The sequence below is a fragment of the Brachyistius frenatus genome, unplaced genomic scaffold (assembly GCF_029030835.1).
Source record: "Brachyistius frenatus isolate BFR_SWC_R1_liver_20210118 unplaced genomic scaffold, ASM2903083v1 Contig_27, whole genome shotgun sequence".
In the NCBI taxonomy this organism is placed as follows: Eukaryota; Metazoa; Chordata; class Actinopteri; family Embiotocidae; genus Brachyistius; species Brachyistius frenatus.
In genome coordinates, this window is record NW_027210626.1 from 2,204,161 (window position 1) to 2,223,040 (window position 18,880).

General features: G+C 40.6%; 1 protein-coding gene across 1 annotated transcript in view; it reads right to left on the reverse strand.

The window, feature by feature from the left end:
- Positions 1–18,880, reverse strand: part of abca12 (ATP-binding cassette, sub-family A (ABC1), member 12) — a 66,922-nt gene that overhangs the window by 16,075 nt on the left and 31,967 nt on the right. The window contains 25 exon segments of the mRNA XM_069698548.1: positions 976–1,084; positions 1,437–1,510; positions 1,513–1,523; positions 2,217–2,344; positions 2,497–2,584; positions 3,600–3,689; positions 5,116–5,362; positions 5,769–5,916; positions 6,366–6,599; positions 7,436–7,593; positions 8,954–9,150; positions 10,012–10,230; positions 10,937–11,120; positions 11,225–11,386; positions 12,248–12,382; positions 12,487–12,556; positions 13,208–13,537; positions 13,904–14,018; positions 14,787–15,123; positions 15,623–15,802; positions 16,214–16,304; positions 16,470–16,589; positions 17,231–17,370; positions 17,824–18,019; positions 18,308–18,472. Coding sequence (XP_069554649.1) covers positions 976–1,084; positions 1,437–1,510; positions 1,513–1,523; positions 2,217–2,344; positions 2,497–2,584; positions 3,600–3,689; positions 5,116–5,362; positions 5,769–5,916; positions 6,366–6,599; positions 7,436–7,593; positions 8,954–9,150; positions 10,012–10,230; positions 10,937–11,120; positions 11,225–11,386; positions 12,248–12,382; positions 12,487–12,556; positions 13,208–13,537; positions 13,904–14,018; positions 14,787–15,123; positions 15,623–15,802; positions 16,214–16,304; positions 16,470–16,589; positions 17,231–17,370; positions 17,824–18,019; positions 18,308–18,472 — 3,928 coding nt within the window.

Consider the following 18,880-nt stretch of genomic DNA (forward strand, 5'->3'; position numbering starts at 1 on the left):
AGGATTCTGATGTCATGTCTGCAGCAGTGAGCGGTTATGGCCAGAAATCCTGCGGGAGTGCGATGAAAACTGTTTGATGCAGACATTGAAAGGGTCCCCACCCAGGATTGATAATGTAGTACACAATGCGAGGGTTATGGCATCATTTCTGACAGCTAAACCAGTCACCTTGAAAAGTAATCTCCCTGGATCTCCACCCCTGACAACCTCCACCACTACTGTGAGTTTGCAGGTAACAATTAAACAGCTACAATTTACCCATGAGCACTTTTATCATCTACTATGGAATAAATGTGTGTGTGTGTGTGTGCGTGTGTGCTCCTCTGTGCATGCACTGTATGTTTTTATGAGCGAGTCTTAATGTGCATTTGTTTGTGTGTGTATGTTTGTGTACTCCTACCCGCAGGCAGATGGTCAGGGTGATACTCAGAGCTGAAATAGTACTGAAAACGTGGGCCAGCCTCGTTTCTCTTTAGCAAAGCTCCCCTGTGAGTGGCACTCATCAGTATTCACCATGCATTGTGATGTGAGTGGAAGGACACACAGCACCCCCTGGCTTCAATCCAGTGAAATGAACCATGAGTAAACACACTGTTTACAGCTCTCTTTATATTTAGTAGTCTAAACAAAATGCACTGTGGGCTCAGACAGGAGCAGCTTCCTAATACGGATGTTCAACTAATTTTATCACCTGCATCAGTCTTTATCTTGTCCTATCTTTTATTAACCAGGGAGTGTTGTGTGCATCAAAGAATAAAAGTCAGTCCCACCAAAATAATATGCACATACCTTTTCTAAAATCACTAAAAGATTACAAATAAGAGTAAGCTTATAACTGATATTTATTGCTATTGCCTTTGAATATATAGAATTCCTGATGAATAAAAGTAAAATCTCTGATTGTGTCCTTCACTTACCTGAAACTATACTTTTACTTTGTAATGCTTTTTTTCTTCTGCACCGACTCGAGCTTACCATATTTACGTGGATCCTTGTCTGCTGGGAGATTGGAGCGTAGGATCAGGTTGTTGAGGCTGTTTAAGTATGCTGGCATTGTGTGGTGGCCCTCAGGGTTGAACCAGACCTACAGCCGAGCAGGAATACAGACATGCATTAAGTCTATCACTCACACTGCTGGAGGTCAGAAAACGTTAAGTCTACTACTGTACATCTCTACAAAACACTTTAAAGATAAAAAGTGTGCAGATGTTGACATCTGAAAATGTTTACACACTCAGACAGAGGCACCACTGCTGCAGTAAAGTATATTTATGATGACACTGATGCTGTAAGAATCCAGCTCCATCTGTGAGCATTGATCTTGTAGCCAAACAAGTTTAATTAGGATGTCGTGTTTTAACTTTACACAGCTCATCAGTGCAGAAATTAAAGTGATAATGAGACAGGCATCCACAAGAAGCATCAGAGAAATTTACCTTGGACAGCGTTCGGTTTTTGGGCACCGCTGTAAGGTCCATTTGTAAGTCAGGTGGGAGTGGCATGCCAAAACAAAGCCACCATACCTGAAAAAAACACATTTGACATATTGATCAAAACAAAGAGCTCCGATTGCTGCAGAGAGACAAGATGTGCCGCACTGTCTTCCTCACTAGCGTTTTTTCTTTTATCCAACATTCAGATAAGAAACATTTCAGGGTAAAGGCATTGAAACGGTATGAGTGCCATACTTCTACAGCCACTAACTGAGTACGAGAGGGAAATTTCTATCAAGCTAAACAGCCAGGAAAACTAAAGTTTCAGTCAGTAACTAGCTGATTTTTTAAAAATTCATTCGATTTCTCCACATTCCTCTTCAGCAAAACGTGGGACCTTTCTGGAAATCGAGACATTTGAGTTATAACTATTTTAAGCTTCCCAGTTGACTGACATATTCTATTTAAGAGACAGACTGAGAGGAAAAAAAGGCTTCGAATGAATACTTCGAAATTGCTACACTTCTTCCAAATTACTAAAGCGAGAAAAAAAAATAGGTCCATACATTATTTGCAAACTCCCTCAAAGGAGGCTAACTCAGCAAAATGATGGAATATTATGAAATATCATCTTAAAATCAAAAGTAGTGTGTAATACAACATCTTCCTCTCCATGCAGTTAAGAGTGTGCTTTTACTGTAGCACACAAAACACGGCAAAACTATGAGAGGAAGGGCTAAATTGTGGCTTCATTAAGCAAATGTAAACACAGGCTGCATTCACCTGTTTCTGATGAAGTCATTGGCTGTGGACACCAGGTAGTTCTCCACATTGATGCCACTCAGATTATAAACATCCTGAGATGAGGGGATCTTCTTATGCGGTGGCTGGAAGTTGTCCCTGTCGCAAATCTGCGGCGCACAGAAGACAAATGCATTACACTTACCCTTTTTCAAACATTCATGAGAGTGAGCACAGGGAGACCCGCTCATGTGTCAAAACACACACAAGTGAGAACACAAAAACTCACTCACACACACTGTTCTTGGTGACCCACTCTCACCTGTTCCTGACTGGTGCATTTACAGACACTAAATGCTTTGGAGCTGTTCCCTCTGGAACTCCAGTTGGTTGTGCTCCTGCTGCAGACCCTTAAAAAGGAACAAAAAAAAAAAAACACATTCACAAACTGAAATGTTGGCTCAGTGAGATGTTGGGAGTCTGCAGTGTGTGATAATGCCACAAGCCGATGCCTAGACACACCGCAGAGCAGATCTTGAAACAGAGTTGATGATCTGCACGATGCTAAAAACCTGAGTACTTGTACAGACAAAAAGGAAGAAAAAATAAAATCTGCAACCATTCATAAAATAGCTGTGACCTTGCATGTTTTTTTGTGTAATCGGGCCCTAAATATATTTTTTCAGATAACAGTTTTCAAAGCCATTTAATATGTGCTGCAATGTCATATTGTGTGAAACTTGTGTGTGTGGGCTGGTGTTCAGCTCCCCCACATGTTGATTTCTGCCAAATGCTTTCAGGGAGACCAGAAACAGATAGTAGCAATATAGAAGCCTTCCCACACTCACATGCACACTTGTTACTTTAGATATAAATTAGCCAACAACATAGACCAGAGTCTGGGGACCATACAGCATATTATTTTTAAATGTAAACTATATAAACACAGCACTGCAAATCAGTCATTACCATGTTGTAATTACAGGAAATTATGAGGAAACATGACAGCTTGTTTGCACTACTTGATCTTTTTTTTTTTTTTTTTTTTAATTTGGCTGAGAATTTCAAAATGCTTTGGAGGTCTGGTTCATGAGTGCCAACATGGATTTGAGTGTCTGCAAGGGGAAAATGTACCCCCATAAACATGGCGTGTTTATGGAATACAGATGACGCTCTCACAGAGTCCTGCCGCAGGCTTTCAGAAATTTACGTTGAGCTGAGCAGCAGGAAAATGGAGAGGAGAGAAGTGAGAGAAAACGACAGGAATTGGAGACAGTCGGGTAAAATAAAACAAGGAGAAAGAGGAGGCATGAAAAGAATGAGCAAGAGTGACATGTGAAAAGTCTGTAGGAAAAGGGTATCACTGAGAAATGTGATCATTTTCAGAAAAAAATAACAGCTGGCATTTGAAGTGTAATAACATACCGGCCGCCAGACTTGTCGAGGCAGGAATGATCGATCCCGGGGAATGACATCATGGTGTCCACCAGATGGATGGAGTTCGGATTTTGGTTACTGTGGAGGCAAAAAACAATTACGTGACATTACACAGCCTATCATCGGTTCTGACATGGCCAAACAGATGGAGCAAACTGACAGCAAACTGACAGCTAGATTTGTATTAAAGTTAGGATTTATTTATTCAAATGGATGTTGATGGCAGACGTTTTAGAAAGAATTAGTAGTTCATGTTAGCATTTGTTATGTTCTTAAAATAAATCTGGGTTAAGAGCAATTTATCAACTCACAACATTGGCATTAAAATATGGCATAATCTAATCAAACGTCCCCACTGTGAGTAACTAGAGAAATACAAAAAAAAGAGCACAAGTGAGGACATGTAAGTTGCCATTTTTGATTTAAGTGGATTTGTTTTATGAACCACTTCCTGCCTTTAAACACACATAGAAGTACACTCATGAGTAGAAAAGAAATATAGAGTATTACATTTGCATTGTTCATAAAGCAAACACAGAGCTCTGTAACATTATAGTTATATTAAGAGAAGACGGAAGCATAGCTGGCCCTAAACTAACTCTAACTTCCCTCTGCACCCCCAACCCTGATCTCCAAAATAAATAATTAAATATGATTTTTAAATCTCTTTTGTATATCAAGCTAAAGAGGACTGGGAGGAGCGTCCATGCGGCCTTTGATATGGATTGGCACCTCAGCATTTTCTCACTTGCTACATATCCCCTTGATCAAACAACAGCACATCTTGAGAATGAAGACATCTTGCAATCTCCTGACACTCTTAATCTCTCTGGCTTTGATCTCCCATCGCAGTCGTCCTCTTCCCAATCATCGCTTTCCCTCGCGTTCCCTCTTGCTCACTCTCTCCTTAAGGTCCATCTGCCCTTCAACAAACTACAGCTTGAAATTCATCTCAGGACAAGTGTGACACGTCATCTCCCGCAAATGATGCAGGAAAAACGAATAAGCCCATCAAGTGAGTGGATGCATCGACCCCTCATCGGTGTTGCAGGTTTGTTGCAGGTTTTTCACTGCAGTGGCTCATTTCAGCCAGGCATTACAATAACACATGCCACCACAGGACATTCAAACTTTGCCACAAACCTTATACAAAAAGAGAGAAATTATTTGAGATACACTTTCAACAATAATGATGTTGTTTATCTGTAGCCTTTATTATAATTTACTGCTTATATAATACCCCATCATCAAACAAAACCTGGTTGTTTTAGGTTGTTGTTCTAACAAATCATAAAAATTATCCTGGACACAACCCACTTTTACAAAAGTCTTGGTATGTGTACGTGTTGCCATCTCAGTGGCATTCGTCTCACTTTTCAAATTGAACTGAAATAAAGTAACGCAGCTTGAGAGTTCATCTGACCTGCTCCTAACATGTTGGGTGTAAAAGCCCCCTATCAGCCTCATTTACTTCCCCTGCATTGTCTTCACCACGGAGACTGACCTGAAGAAAGAGTTGCTCGGCCCGATGTTGTAGAGTGCGGGGCTCAGCTCCAGCTCAGGATAGTGCCGCAGGTCGCTCTTGATGGAGCCCAGACCCATAGCACACACCACAAACAGGACAGGAAGCACGATCTGGGAGATCAGGCCCTTCCAGTCTCTGCGGCTGTGGTGGAACCTCTTGATCAGCATGGCTGCCATCTGCTGCCAGGCCAGGGTCATGCCGCGCGTCGTGGAAGAGTTGGTTAGCTCTAAAACACACAGGAAGGAGTGTAGAGTGTAAATTCCCTAACTGTCTTAATACCTTGATGATGACTTCTGTTTATGTCCAAAGCACACTGAGTGAAAGGTTAACAGGTAGATTACATTACAGAAGATGACAATGCAATCCATCAAGATGAGTCTTCCAGATGTAAAAGTAAAACAAGGTCAGCTGAGTGTTGGTAAAATATTTTAAGTGAAGTAAGAAAATTGAAAATCTAAAACAGTGAATCAGGGTAAAGATTCCATCTTTTTTTTCATTAACTTTTTTAATGGACGTGATACGTGCAGGGCATTGAAAGAAAGACAGAAATGAGACTTAGACGGCACTAATAAAGGAAGAGAGGATGATGAACAAGATAGCGAACAGGTGAGAAAAAAAATTTGTGAACTCACTGATCTTGTCACCGAAGTTGGAAAAGCTTTCACTGTGGTCTGAAGGGAAGCTGTCGATGGATCCACTGTCAGAAACGGTCTCTGAGATGGACAGGGGGCCGTCCTCAGCTCCAGCTTCTGTACTGCCATGAGTCAATTGGAGGAACACCTGCAACATGTGAGCATTTGTGTTTGTTAAAAAGGTTCCTGACTGGTCTACGTAAGTGTGAGCATCCTTCCATTGGCTCCCTTTTCAGTATAAGATTCATTTTAAATTCTGTTGTTTGTGTTTAAATTCTTGCATGCAGCAGTCCCAGCTTATCTGTCTGACCTATTACACTCCTCACCGCCTGCTTAGGTTTATTTGACCGGCAACTTTTAGTAGTTTCTAGATCCAGACTGTGTCTTAACTAAACTTTCTCGGTGGCCCCACCAAAACTTTGGTACAGCCTCCCCCTCAGGTCAGGTCATCAACTTCTCTACCCGTGTTCAAATATAGGCTGTAATAAAGTTCAGGTTCATTAGGAAACACTTAAATGTTGTTCTGTGCATATTGAGTTTCTCCACTGTGACTGGTTGAAAACCTATGTTTTTGTGTGAGGGTTTGTGTCAGCCTACCTCCTCCAGTGTGGTGTCAGAGATGCCATAACCCCCGAGCTGCAGGTCGTCCAAGTTGGAGTCCAGTGCGGTCAAGAGGGAGCGGTATGAGGAGGCGTTGGATGAGGAGAAGGGAGGCAGCGAGTACATCAAGTCACCGCCTTGGGCCTCTTTCAGGCGTGCTTCAGGTACATGGGCTTGGATAAAGGCCTTAAGTTCAGCATTGTCAATCCTCTCAGATTCTGATTTCAGCATCTGCAAATAGAAAAGCATAAAAAAAGTAAAACTTTACTTTTCCCTTGCTGCTGAAATGATTCATTATTGATTCTCGCAGCAGATTAAGTAATGCTTTAGTTCACAAGGATTCCACTTTTGAATTCATTACCTTTACTTATAAGATGCTGTTCCTGCTTTTCATTAATGCTTTGTCCAAATAAGTTACAAGACTGAAGTATTAAAGATTAGATAAACTTAGAAAACTTGCAACACAGTTTTTTACATTGCCTGAGGGTTTCTGCCTGCAGGCTGTTCAAATGTCTGAGCACTGACATTGAGAAGGCTTAAAACAGCCAAAATACAGAATACTGAAGGAAACTTAAGGTTTGACCAAAATACATAGATGGCATATATGAAACTATAGTTATTCATCCATGAAGATGATTCTACACAAACAGCAAGTGCCCACAGCTGAACATACAGTTCAGTAGAGCATTATTTGTGTGGGGATTTATTCCATCTGACTGATTCTCAATATATCTGATACATATCACACTGTTGCAATATGTCAAATCTGATAAAGATAAAACCTCAGATTTATTTCCACATGACCAGTCCAACTTTTCCATAATAACGTATTGTGATGTCTTACAATTAATGTTGACCATGGATGTGTCCCTGTTAAGAAACGGTCTGGGTAAAATACATCTCACTTTTAGGATAAATGTTGTGAAGTACTGGAACCAGTTCTCTACTAGTATAACATTGAATATTTGACCAAAAGATCTAAGTCAACAACACAATGTTGCTCCTCCAACATGATTATTCAGTGCTTTGGCTGGACAGGGTGACTGGATGTTGGTGAAGATTATTACCTTCTTGGTGAGGGTGAGTTTGTAGCCTTGACCCAGCTTGTCTTTCAGGTGGAAGGGGGATCCGCAGCATTTTAACCCTCCTCTCTCCAGGAAGGCAATGCGGTCACTCAGGACTTCAGCCTCATCCAGGTGGTGGGTGGAAATGATGATGGTTCGTTCTGAAAAGACACACACATCAAACAAATCTGCACTGTTACACTGTTCCTTAGCTAACTGCAACCCAAATCGTAGCTTTAGGTAAATGTGTGAAAATTAAGGAATTTATCAAATAAAAATCACATGATTCCATTTCAGAGAAAAGCAAAAAAGTAAGAATATGTTTACCAGCCAGCTTGTGCAAGCTAGTGTGTAAAGCTTTGTCAGAGTTTTTAGGTTTGACAACTCCAAGTAAACAAGCAAAAACCAGACAATACAAACACAAAGCTACACACAAGCTATGTCATGTAAATACAAATGATCGGAGAAACAGGCACACAAAATAGCAAGCGATGCAGAACGTTTATTTTGAAATAGATTCTGCTGACAGCAAAATCTTCCTAACATCTGAGACAGCACCAATTACAGGACATGTGCCACAACTACAATTATATGACATTTAGCACTCTCCCTGCCATTACAGTTGCTCCTCTAAAAGAGGCTGTAGAAAAAAATAATACTTGCAGATAGATTAAGTATATGCTAAATTCCAGTTAGAACACGAAGCAGTGGAAAGCACTACAGGGTCTGCTCCAGGTTCACTGCTCATTGCTGCTCCTCTCTTTTAGAAAATAGAGGAGGAATTGTCTTTGGAGGGAAATACTACAGCGAGAGTTTAGATCATTTGTGCGCTCCAGAATGTGAATTTCTTGCTTAACAATTAGACTAACAATGTACCATATAATGTGTAACTGTAAAGTGCTGCTTTGTCTCTACAGTACACTGTAGTGTAAGGGAGTTTTTCAGCTTCAAACTGAGTTATGTGTGTAACATAAGTAAGCAAACTCTTTATGTTTGACCTTTAAAAACCAGAGTTACAAGGTGCTTTAAAGGTGCTTATAAAGTACAAAATCATAAAACACAACAATAAGTTTTTGGCCGAGAGTCAAACAAATTAAAGGAACACTGGAGTAATAAGTTATAATAAATGCCAGGCAATAGGGACAGGTTTTTAAAGGGCTTTAAGAGCAATCAACTGATCATTAAACTTGACTCTAAAACAACTAGGGTTCCAATGTAATTCAGTCAGGAGAGACACCTTCTCAGCATCTTGTGTTTGTCAGAGTCCAGGAAAGAGGAAATTAAACTGTGGATGAGTTACCATAATGACCACTTAAGATGTAGTTATTTGTACCGACGTGACAATGGATATATTAAAAATAATAAGCAGGCACCCACTGAAAATGCATAAGTACATATTTCAGATTTTTGTTTTATGCCACTGGGTAGCAGTAATAGTAGTGGTTAAAGTTAATAATAGCAGTGCCATTATTTGTGGCTTGGACAAATAGATTAGACATAGAGTGTTTCTGTGAGACTCACGTTTCTTATACTGGATCACAATGTCCCAGATGCTGCGCCTGGAGCAGGGATCGACTCCTGTGGTGGGTTCATCAAGAACCACCAAGCGAGAGCTTCCTATGAAGGCGATGGAGATTGACAGCTTGCGCTTCATGCCACCTGACAGGGTGCCCACACGCTTGTGTCTGTGAGCGTACATGTCTGTCTCCTCTAGGATCCTGGCAGGGGAGCCAATGAAAGGCATTTAGCAACGGAGCTCATGTTAACATACTTTTTCAATGCATTACAACTTGGTCTCTGAGCTGCAGTTACATCACTTCCATCAGTCACCCAGCAGGGGTTTCTGAATTCCTGGAACTAGAGGAGAGGTGTACATTTTCTTACCATTGGGATCAAACTCATACTGCTCCTCTTGTCATATGGAAACCCTCTAGAAATAGTCTCATGATGCAACTTACAACTACCAGCTTAATGACGCCATCGAATGAAAAAGTAATGTCCCATAACTCATCCAAGAAAATGACAAATGACAAAAAGAGATAAAACAGAATATTTTAAATTCCTATGGAAAATGTGAACATGATATAGGGACTGCTCAGAAAACATCAGAAATTTCAATCACATTCAGGTAGAAGTATCTGACAGCTCATTTTACTAAAATGAGGGCTTATTTCAATGATACCAGGTCTAACATTTATTCTGTCTTTGCTGCAGTTAAAAATTCTTGCATTTAAGCCTGAAAATACTCACAAATCACAAGTAAACACATAAACTCTGCTTGGCTACAACCATCTGAACATTATTTGGATACTTTCAAATTTCCTCTGTGCAACCAGTCTCTTGTGTTGAGCACTGGCTCCTATTTCTTATGAAACTCTCATAACCTTTATTGGAGGACCCTGACATGAAGTGAGCGAAGGACACTGTTTGATGACGTCTTAAAAATACAGGTTGTAAACTAAATCATTGTGACAGATAAAAATGGCGAAACGACCGTATATCATGCATGAGCCCTGACATCATCTTGAAGACACCATGCATTTTGATAAGCTCTCTGCTCCGGATGATCTGTCACTCACGTGCGGACTTGCTCATGTAGTTGTCTGCGTGTCCACTGTGGCGCCTTGATCTGGCCGTACAACAGCAGATGCTCTTTGGTGGTCATGTGGTCAAAGAGGACGTCGTATTGCATGCAGACCCCGAGCTCTTTGCGGACACTGCCGATGTTTGTCTGCATGTCTCTGCCGTAAACCTCTATGGTGCCCGAAGACGGGGCGAAAAGGCCAGTCAGAAGAGACCTACACACAGAGATGGTTCATTTATTAGATACGTAACAGTATTAAATTGACTAATTCATAAATCTATTGACAAATTAATACAAAAATTATATTATTATAGCTTGAAAGTTCACATAGCGTCTTAAAAGAAGTTAAAGCACAAGTTAAATATACTATATAGTCAAGGTTTGTCAATCACAGTTGCTCATATTTGCTACTTGGGACATAAAATGGCTCAAAATGCCATTTGTTTTTATCCCATTTGCTTTTTTTTCTGTACTTCCTCCCTGTCACTTTCCTCTTAAATGATGACTTGCTGGTCCCAGAAATATCACAAGACATACAAATCCCATCCTGGTTTCTGGTGTGCTTTGTGTTGTTAAATCTTACTCTGCTACAGCACTCTATACAAAGAGTGCCACAGCAGAGCCCTGAATAAGAGCATCAGCAAAATGAGTCACATTCAAAATGTAAATTTAAGTGCTCTAGTTGATGAAGACCCGTCAGGCTAATCTCTACCACGGTGCATTTGCTGTGCCAGATTTGGACAAAACAATATCCCTGTCAGCAGCGAACCCTTGAAAAGATTAAAGGGATGCACAAATCTAATTTCAACACCAGCTACACCCAGTATATAATGGTCAAAATACATTTGTATTAATCATAGGACATGCTGATATAATTATAAAAAAAATTAAAAAAAAGAGAAAAATTGTGCCAGACATACATCGTGGTGGTCTTGCCAGCTCCATTTTGACCAAGCAGCGAGGTGACGTGGCCCTCATAAAAGGAAACATTAAGGTTTTCAATGGCTGCTTGGTCACCATACGTCTTGCTGAGGCCATGGAGGGCAACACCCACAGGGAGCTCTGAGAAATCCTCACCAGCCTCGGAGGAAAGAGAGCTCTGGCCTGGGAGAAACGTGGAGACAGAGTCAAACTATCAATCAAACTAGCGAGGGACGGGAATCAGATGAAGAGTGAGGGGAAGCATAAATGTAGTGAGTAGTCTGTACCTTTTCCTTTGTCATTGGAGAAGACAGGCTGGTTTTTCTGCATGATGTTAGTGAAGAGGAGTCCTTTGCCCACTTTGTTGTTTGACTGAACGCAACCGCACAGGTCAGCCCAGAAGGAGAGTTTGAAGGGGAAGTACCACGGAGCAGAGATGCCATATTTTCCTGAAAGGTAAAAAAAAAATACAAAGAGAGCTCACATCCAAGTCTAAACCAAGCTGTATCCGCTTCAGGTAGAGGTAGAGATTCATACACTTCACTTCACAAGTATATTTCTCCCAAATTTGCTTCTCTTCATTGGCTCCCTGTAAAACCAAACCCTAAATGACTAAAAAATTATGTTAAAGACTTAATAGTACCCTATTATACCAATAGAGCAGAGGCTTATTTCCAAAAGTAGAGAGTAAGAAATAACTGTCCTTTGTAACCAGCTCCCAGTTTGGCTCTGAGGGGCAGACACCTTCTCTATTTTTAAGATTAGGCTTGAAACTTGCCTTTTTGATAAAAGCTTATAGTCAGGACTGGCTCAGATTACCTTGAACCATCCCTTAGTTATGTTGTTTTAGGCCAAGGCTGCTGGAAGACCTCCAATGATGCACTGAGCACCTTTCCTCTTTTCTCTTTTAGAGATAAATTGAATTGAACTTGATATTTCAACCTAATGTTTACACCATCATCTATGAATTCAAAACAAAAGAGTAATCTCTTCATTAGATGAAAACTATTTGTACAGAATGCTTGTTTGGTGCTTTGCTTCTGTAACTTTACTAACATAAGAGACATTAAATAGACATCAATTAGTAATGCTAGTTTTATCATGCGAACCCATATTTGTTATGTTGATGCTAATAATGTAATTAAGCCTCAAGATCCGCTGACCTGACAAAGACAACTAACAACAAGTAAAATTAACCGGCTGTCTCTGATGCACTAAAATGGCGACAGAACAAGTTCTCAGATCAGAGTCAATCATCACCAGGTGGATGAGTGAGTGAATACTTTGTTGATTTTTAATGCCACAGTTACCTGGAAAGATCATGCGGATGTACGCCCCGATGGTGAAGTAGAGGATGGAGTCGATGAGCAGCAGCCAGCACAGCCAACCAAATGAGGCGGTGTCTCCAGCAATGGGCGAGGTGTACGAGTTGCTCCACTGGATCCCTATTGAAGTGAACAAAATTAAAGTTTCATGTTGGCTTCCACTGATTCAGTTTGCTTACATGTCAAAGAGATCTTTATGGTGACAGATGCCGACAAGCTTGTACCTTCTCCTTGCGACTCATAGCGGGAAGCATATTGACTGGCGTAACTGAAACAGGTCGGAGAAAACAAACTCTGCCAGAAAAATCAAAAGAGAATTCAGACAGGATACAAAAAATAGAGGTGAGAAAAAGCAGCATCAAAAATATACATTTATAAATGTTTTTGTCTGTGCGCTTGACAACTCTGTGCACTATAAAGTGATACGTACGTTATATCAGCCTTTCTCTATGATATAAAATGTTTTGCTCAAGGCACGTGAGGCTTTAGATGTGTGCAGTGATGTCTGACCTCCAATTAATGATTATCAGACAAACTGCTTCATTTTTATAAAAACAAAGATGTGTTATGAGAATTTTTACAACAGCAAACAGAAAGATTGAACAAATCTCCCACACTGCTTGTAAACCTCATAATGGAAAGCAACTGAGAGCAAAAACCACTGTTTATTCATCATTCGAATAAAAGAACTGGCTTTATTTTGAAACAGCACTAATACATTTTGAACCATCATGTTTGTAAAATTGTTTTCAAAGATGGTTAGAGTAAATGGCATTTTAAAATCAAATGAAATTACATTATATCTCCTTCTATGTCCTTCATCTCTATTCAATTTTCTGTATCCTCCAGAGCAAATCATATTATTTGGTTATTGAATTATCCTACAGTACACACACCAGTTTAATATACATGACTAATGATGAAGAAGGTTTAAAGGCTCCTCACCAGGGCGCTCTTCTGGGAAAAGGTTAGATTTTTCTCCACAGCAATGACGATGATGAAGGGGAAGAAGGAGAGGATGTAGAGGAGGCTGCCGCTCAGGCCAGCGATGTAGGTTTTGTCAAAGAAGGAGCTGATCAGAAAGCTGAAGGCCAGGATGCTCAAACCATAGTCGCACAGGTACAGGAAAACAAGGAAGCCGTCGCTGTGGGGCAGGACTTTGCCATACTTCAGCACCAGTGTGAGCATGAAGATGGTCAATATCAGGTAGGAGGCGCACTCCAAGAACCAGGCAAAGAAGTGGCTGAGCGGGTTGACGCCCATCATTTTCATGTACTGTTGGGAAAAAAAGGAGAAATGAATGAGAAAACATTTACGTGTCAGTTAAAGACACTGTTTATGTTCTTATTTTACCACTAGTGCCTGTGAATGAGTTTGACGTGGAATCTTTGAAAGTAATTTTTTTTTTTTTTTTTTTTTTAATCAGGAAGTAAACAGCGAGGAAAATTCAATTAAACATTTATGGCTGTTTTCAAATGTCAGAGGGAAAGATTTTATCAATAACTGTGGGTGACTTAGTTCTTTTTAGAAATAAAAACCAAACGAAATGGGCAGTATTATAAGCAGACAAAATGGAAACTAAGAAGTCTGTTTCTAATATAATAATATAGTGTCATTGTTTTTCAGGTTAAAAAACATTACCTCGTGCAACCTCAGCTCTCTCTCATGCACCAGCTTTTTGACAAAATCAGCCACAAACAACACCCAGGCTATCATCAGCATGATAGGGAAGACAAAAGAGATGGCCTCCAGATACCTGGGGAATACAGACGCCAATTGTCAATCAAATTCCTAGAAAACCGAACACTGTCAACAATGGCACATGAAAAGCCCCATCATTCAGTCACTGGCTTGACAGACAGTGGAAAAGCAATAATGGCGCAGATCTGGGGATTTTGACAGCCATGTTCTGATCCTTGTACTATTTACACAAATAAATGAGACCCTGCTTTATTTTATTTTTTTTATCTGGAGCCTGATACATAGGATTGTGGTGCTTGCGTTTATCCATATTTCACAGCTATCATGTCAGAATTTGTGCTGTAGAGTAATAAATCAGCAAGCCAGAGCCACTGGCCCACTCAAGCTTCTTAGATGAGATATCAGCAGTGTCTTAAGTCGCACTCGAGGGCGAGCACGAACAAACTGTGGTCATTAAGTTCAGCCATGATTTATTGGAAACAATGTAGGGTATCGAGTTAAAGTTAAACCCATGTTGGAGATGAGTGGCGTTCCTTATAGATGGCTATTAAAGGCCTGAAGGGTTTGCGAGTGTATGTTTGTCCATATAGCATGCGTGGTGCTCAAATATGAATGCACAATAATAGGGAATATTCATTCACATCGTGAAGAGCCAATTATAATGACGGGTTTCTGTCAATCCAAAGTAGCAAATGAATAATGAGAGAGCATGCATTATTCCACATCAGCATCTGTATGCTCGTAGAGACACTGTTTTCCATGTTTCAATGCTTCTTTGTATGCCCCGTATGTGAGTGTGCATCCATGAATCCAGAAAACTCACTCATCCCGTAGATGGCATGGATAAGGGAAGGGCTGCAGCTGCACAGCTGGCTCTGTGACTCTCTGTCCAGTCTGGGTCTCGATGATAGCCCGTTCAATGTTCTCCTGCAGGTAGATGAATCCCCGGGTGTAGCGCATGGTCTGCCTAGCCTCTATGTGAGGGTCCTTCACAAAGTAGGGGTCCCGCACTCTGTCGGTACGCATGACATTGTCCATATGCATGCGGATGGTGTAGCTGACTTTGGGAGGCAGGGAGGATGTGGAGGAGGAGGAGGAGGAGGATCTAGCCTCACGCTTCCTGGATGAATTCACATCTTTGGGAAGCTTGAAGATGACGCCTTCAGGACAGATTATAACATCTCAGTGCACATGGTTTATCAGTTACCAGACCAGCTCTTAAATTCATTTCCCGAGATAAATTGTTGCAGTCATATCTCCTGTAAGCTTCTCCATCTCAACTCATTATCAAGAGCCCTTAGCGAAACATTAACACAGATACAAGCCTGGAAAAAGCTGTGAATTACTGCACTGTGATGAGCAAGTTAACAACCTGGGTGGTTGTAAAACTGAGCTTTAGTCCTTTTATGTGAAACCTACTAATCTACTGGGATTATCTCTATTATGTAGGGAAACTTAATCAATATCATAAATGTTTTCATTGTATTACAATGTGTATGAGATGACATGCACACAATGCAGCTGTAAAGGAATGAAAAAAAATCAACCAATATGAAGATTCACTCTGCTGCCGGGACCTGGGCGTATGTGACACAGTCCTGTAGGATTAGTCGAGTGCTTTTACATAAAGCTGGACAGATTCACCCAATGTTCACTTACTTGCATAGAGATCACGGTTTTTGGCAAGCTCCTGAGCCTCAGCATTGAGCTGCTCGGCAGAGTCGTAGCCACGGTAACGGTCAAACTTGATGCAGGAGGAGAGGTTCACCATCAGGGTGGACAAGGTAGTGATCTGATTCAGTACATGTTTGTTCTTCTCCAAAATCACTGTTACATTAGCTGTAAAAAGAAAGATATTTAGAAGTTCATTGATGAGGATAGAACATCTTTTAAATGCAGTTTTTGCTTTTTATAGCTTTAAAATAATATTGGTTGTGCCTGTTCTTTGTCATTCTTTGTTCTGTTCTAATTTAACAAAGATAAAAAAAATATGGTCTGACAATACGAGTAAACAAATTAAGTACATCAGACCACATGGAAAAAGAAATTACTGACATGTATCATCACATCAAGCAGAGACGCCCTGAGAGATTCATGTAGATTATATCTAATGCTTCCTGTACTGTAAACCTGAGCAGCAGTCCCATTTTCTGATAGCATGGATATTTTACAGGAAATAAGTGAGAGGAATATAAAGGTAAGCCTGGTATCTGCTGCTTACAAAAGTAAGACCTTCAAATGTACACTCACAGAAGCTGCTGAGCGTCTCCTTCATTCTGCCGACATTGATGTCTGTCTGCATCTCAATGAAATTCTTCACAAAGGAATTGCCGAGGGAATTCTGGCAAGAAGGGAGAGGGAGTGGGAGAGACGATGAACAACACCAAGATTCTGCTGCTGAAACTCATTGAAGACCACTGCAAAGTTTATCTCGAGATTTTTTTTAGACGACAGCGAGCCAGCTAGAATAATCTGATATAAAGAAGGCGGTTCTGAATGTTCATACCTGTAGCATTGGCAAAGTGTGGTGGAGTATTTCAGCAGACTCTACGATGTACTTGGAGTTTTCAATCCAGTCCTCTGAATATTTCCTCAGGTTTGCAAACTCCTGCAAGGTGCCATTGGCCTGGGCAATGATAGGACAAGGACAAGACCGCATGAAATGGCTGGGTATCAGCAACAATTCATAACCTGGTGTGTTTATGTGTGTGTGTGGCTGTTTGAGTCTGTGAAGGATACAGTATACTGAAAGAAAAGTCAAACTCCCTCAAAATAGAGCCCCAGTCAAAGAAAGTGGTGCATACAAATATGTGTACCTCGTGAAACTTTGGATTTCTTGTTTACCACATGCCTGTGAGGCTCTGTGAAGACTAAATAAATAACTATAACCTATAAAATCTAGAAATAGAAGTGAAAATAAGGCCTGCAAACGATATCACAAAGTCAGACCAGGGATTTCGAAGGATTACAACCTTATAAAGGAGGTTGATAACCTCTACATCAGATGTTTCCACGAAAAACAAAAGCAATGAATCCAATTAGAAAGTAAAGATGCCTTACACACACATGATGATGTTTACAGACTGCAGGCAGGTGAGTTAATAATTCAACTAGCTTAGCCAGCAAACCTGCACAATAATGCAAGTCAGCAATTTAAACGTTTATTTATAGTAGAATAATTAATCATTTGACTTCTGTATATCAGTAAGTTTGTGTGTGGAGTAATGGGTAGAGGAGGTAACTCGTGCATGTGTATGTACTGTCTACCTTCTCCATGATGGCGCGGGTGGCGGGGGTGTCAGGTGTGTAGAGGATATGCCCCATTAGCATTGGTTTGAGGAAGGCCCAGGCGATGGCACCTCCTGTGGTGTTGACCATGTCCAGGTACATGTTCATACAGTAGGGAGCTGCACAAGGAGAGCAAATATAAGAAGCATGAGAAATACAGCATTCACAAGGGTGAAGGTTTTGATTGTCCAGCAAATGAGCTATAAGGCTGATGTTGGTTGAAATTGTTCTTGTGCTCAACAAATCCCAACCAACCTAAACCAATAATTTATGATGAGTAAGTCTCTTAATAATTTACAACTTCTCTTCATGTGATTTTTTTTTCTACTGTACTTGAAGCCCCATTCATTTCTAAAATGACTGGGCAATCTTTAAAAACAGTCACAAATCAATGAATTTGATCATGTTGTTTCTCTTTTCCATTGGATTTGCCGATGATAAGAGAAACAGCATGTCTGCAGCCACATCTTTTAATCCTTATTTTTATTATCATGTGAAAAACTCTTTAAGACCAAATACACATGATATAAATTTGTGCAAAAGCTCTCAAATCTGTCCTCCTCCCAACGTACTGGCTTTTCGTGGAAGCTTGAACCTCTCAATCATCTCCTCCCGCTCCTGGTTGTCGGCGAAGGAGGGGCTTGACTCGTCCATAGCAGGGAGTTTGGCGATTCCAAACAGAGCCACGATACCGTTACTACACAACACTCGAGAGAGGGTGACAAATGTAGCTTGGCTTGAGATGGCGGACCGGGTTCCTTTTGTCATCTGGTGAAAAAAAGTTTAAAGACCTTTTTTCACATTATGATTTTAGCGTATTTAAAATATCCTATTTATCATTTAAATGAGAATACAAAGTGAGGCTCACTTTAAAACAAGCCTCAGTTATACAATGACGCTTGAATCAGTAATGTGAATGCAGCAGAGTATTTTAGAGCACTGAAACATTTGCATTCTTTGCTTTTGGCAAGATGTAAATTAAGCAGTGACACAAACATAGATGCCCACATGAATAGATTGTCGGTAAAACACTGTGAAGAAATAAAGAGAACACACTTGGCTGAATTCATTGTTGGCTACCAAGTTGAGGTCTTCGATGGAGAGCAGGTAGCTTCGGAGTTTAACAATGGCAGGAAGGAATTGGTCCATCATGTCTGTTATAACCTCAGCCATTTGAAGCATGACGCCCACCAGGCTCTGCAACTCCTCAGACAACACCATCTGTAGAAAAACATTTCTGTTGCTTTAATTTTCTCAGTGACACATTTTTTTTTCTTCTCTTGTCTTTAGGCTCTACACATAGGTGGTGCCCGGCGCATAGGTATCATTTTCCCTTCCAACGCCGACGTTGTTTACGTCGCAAATGTATTTATACCCGTCTAAGCGCCTGTGGGTTTGTTGGTTTTACAGTGAGGTGTGGTCAGGTGCTTTGTTGGAGCATTGCCATCTTGAGGCAGCTGAAAGCGATCGCGTGATTAGTAAACAAAACCTGGTCTTAAGTCAACCGTGGTTTTCACTGTTATTTTATGGGCTTGTTGTTAATCTAGCAATGTGTGCTTGAATAGCCAGGTGCACAATGTGCTTCTCTGCTTGTTACACAAACAGGGACATGAGACAGCACACAAACAT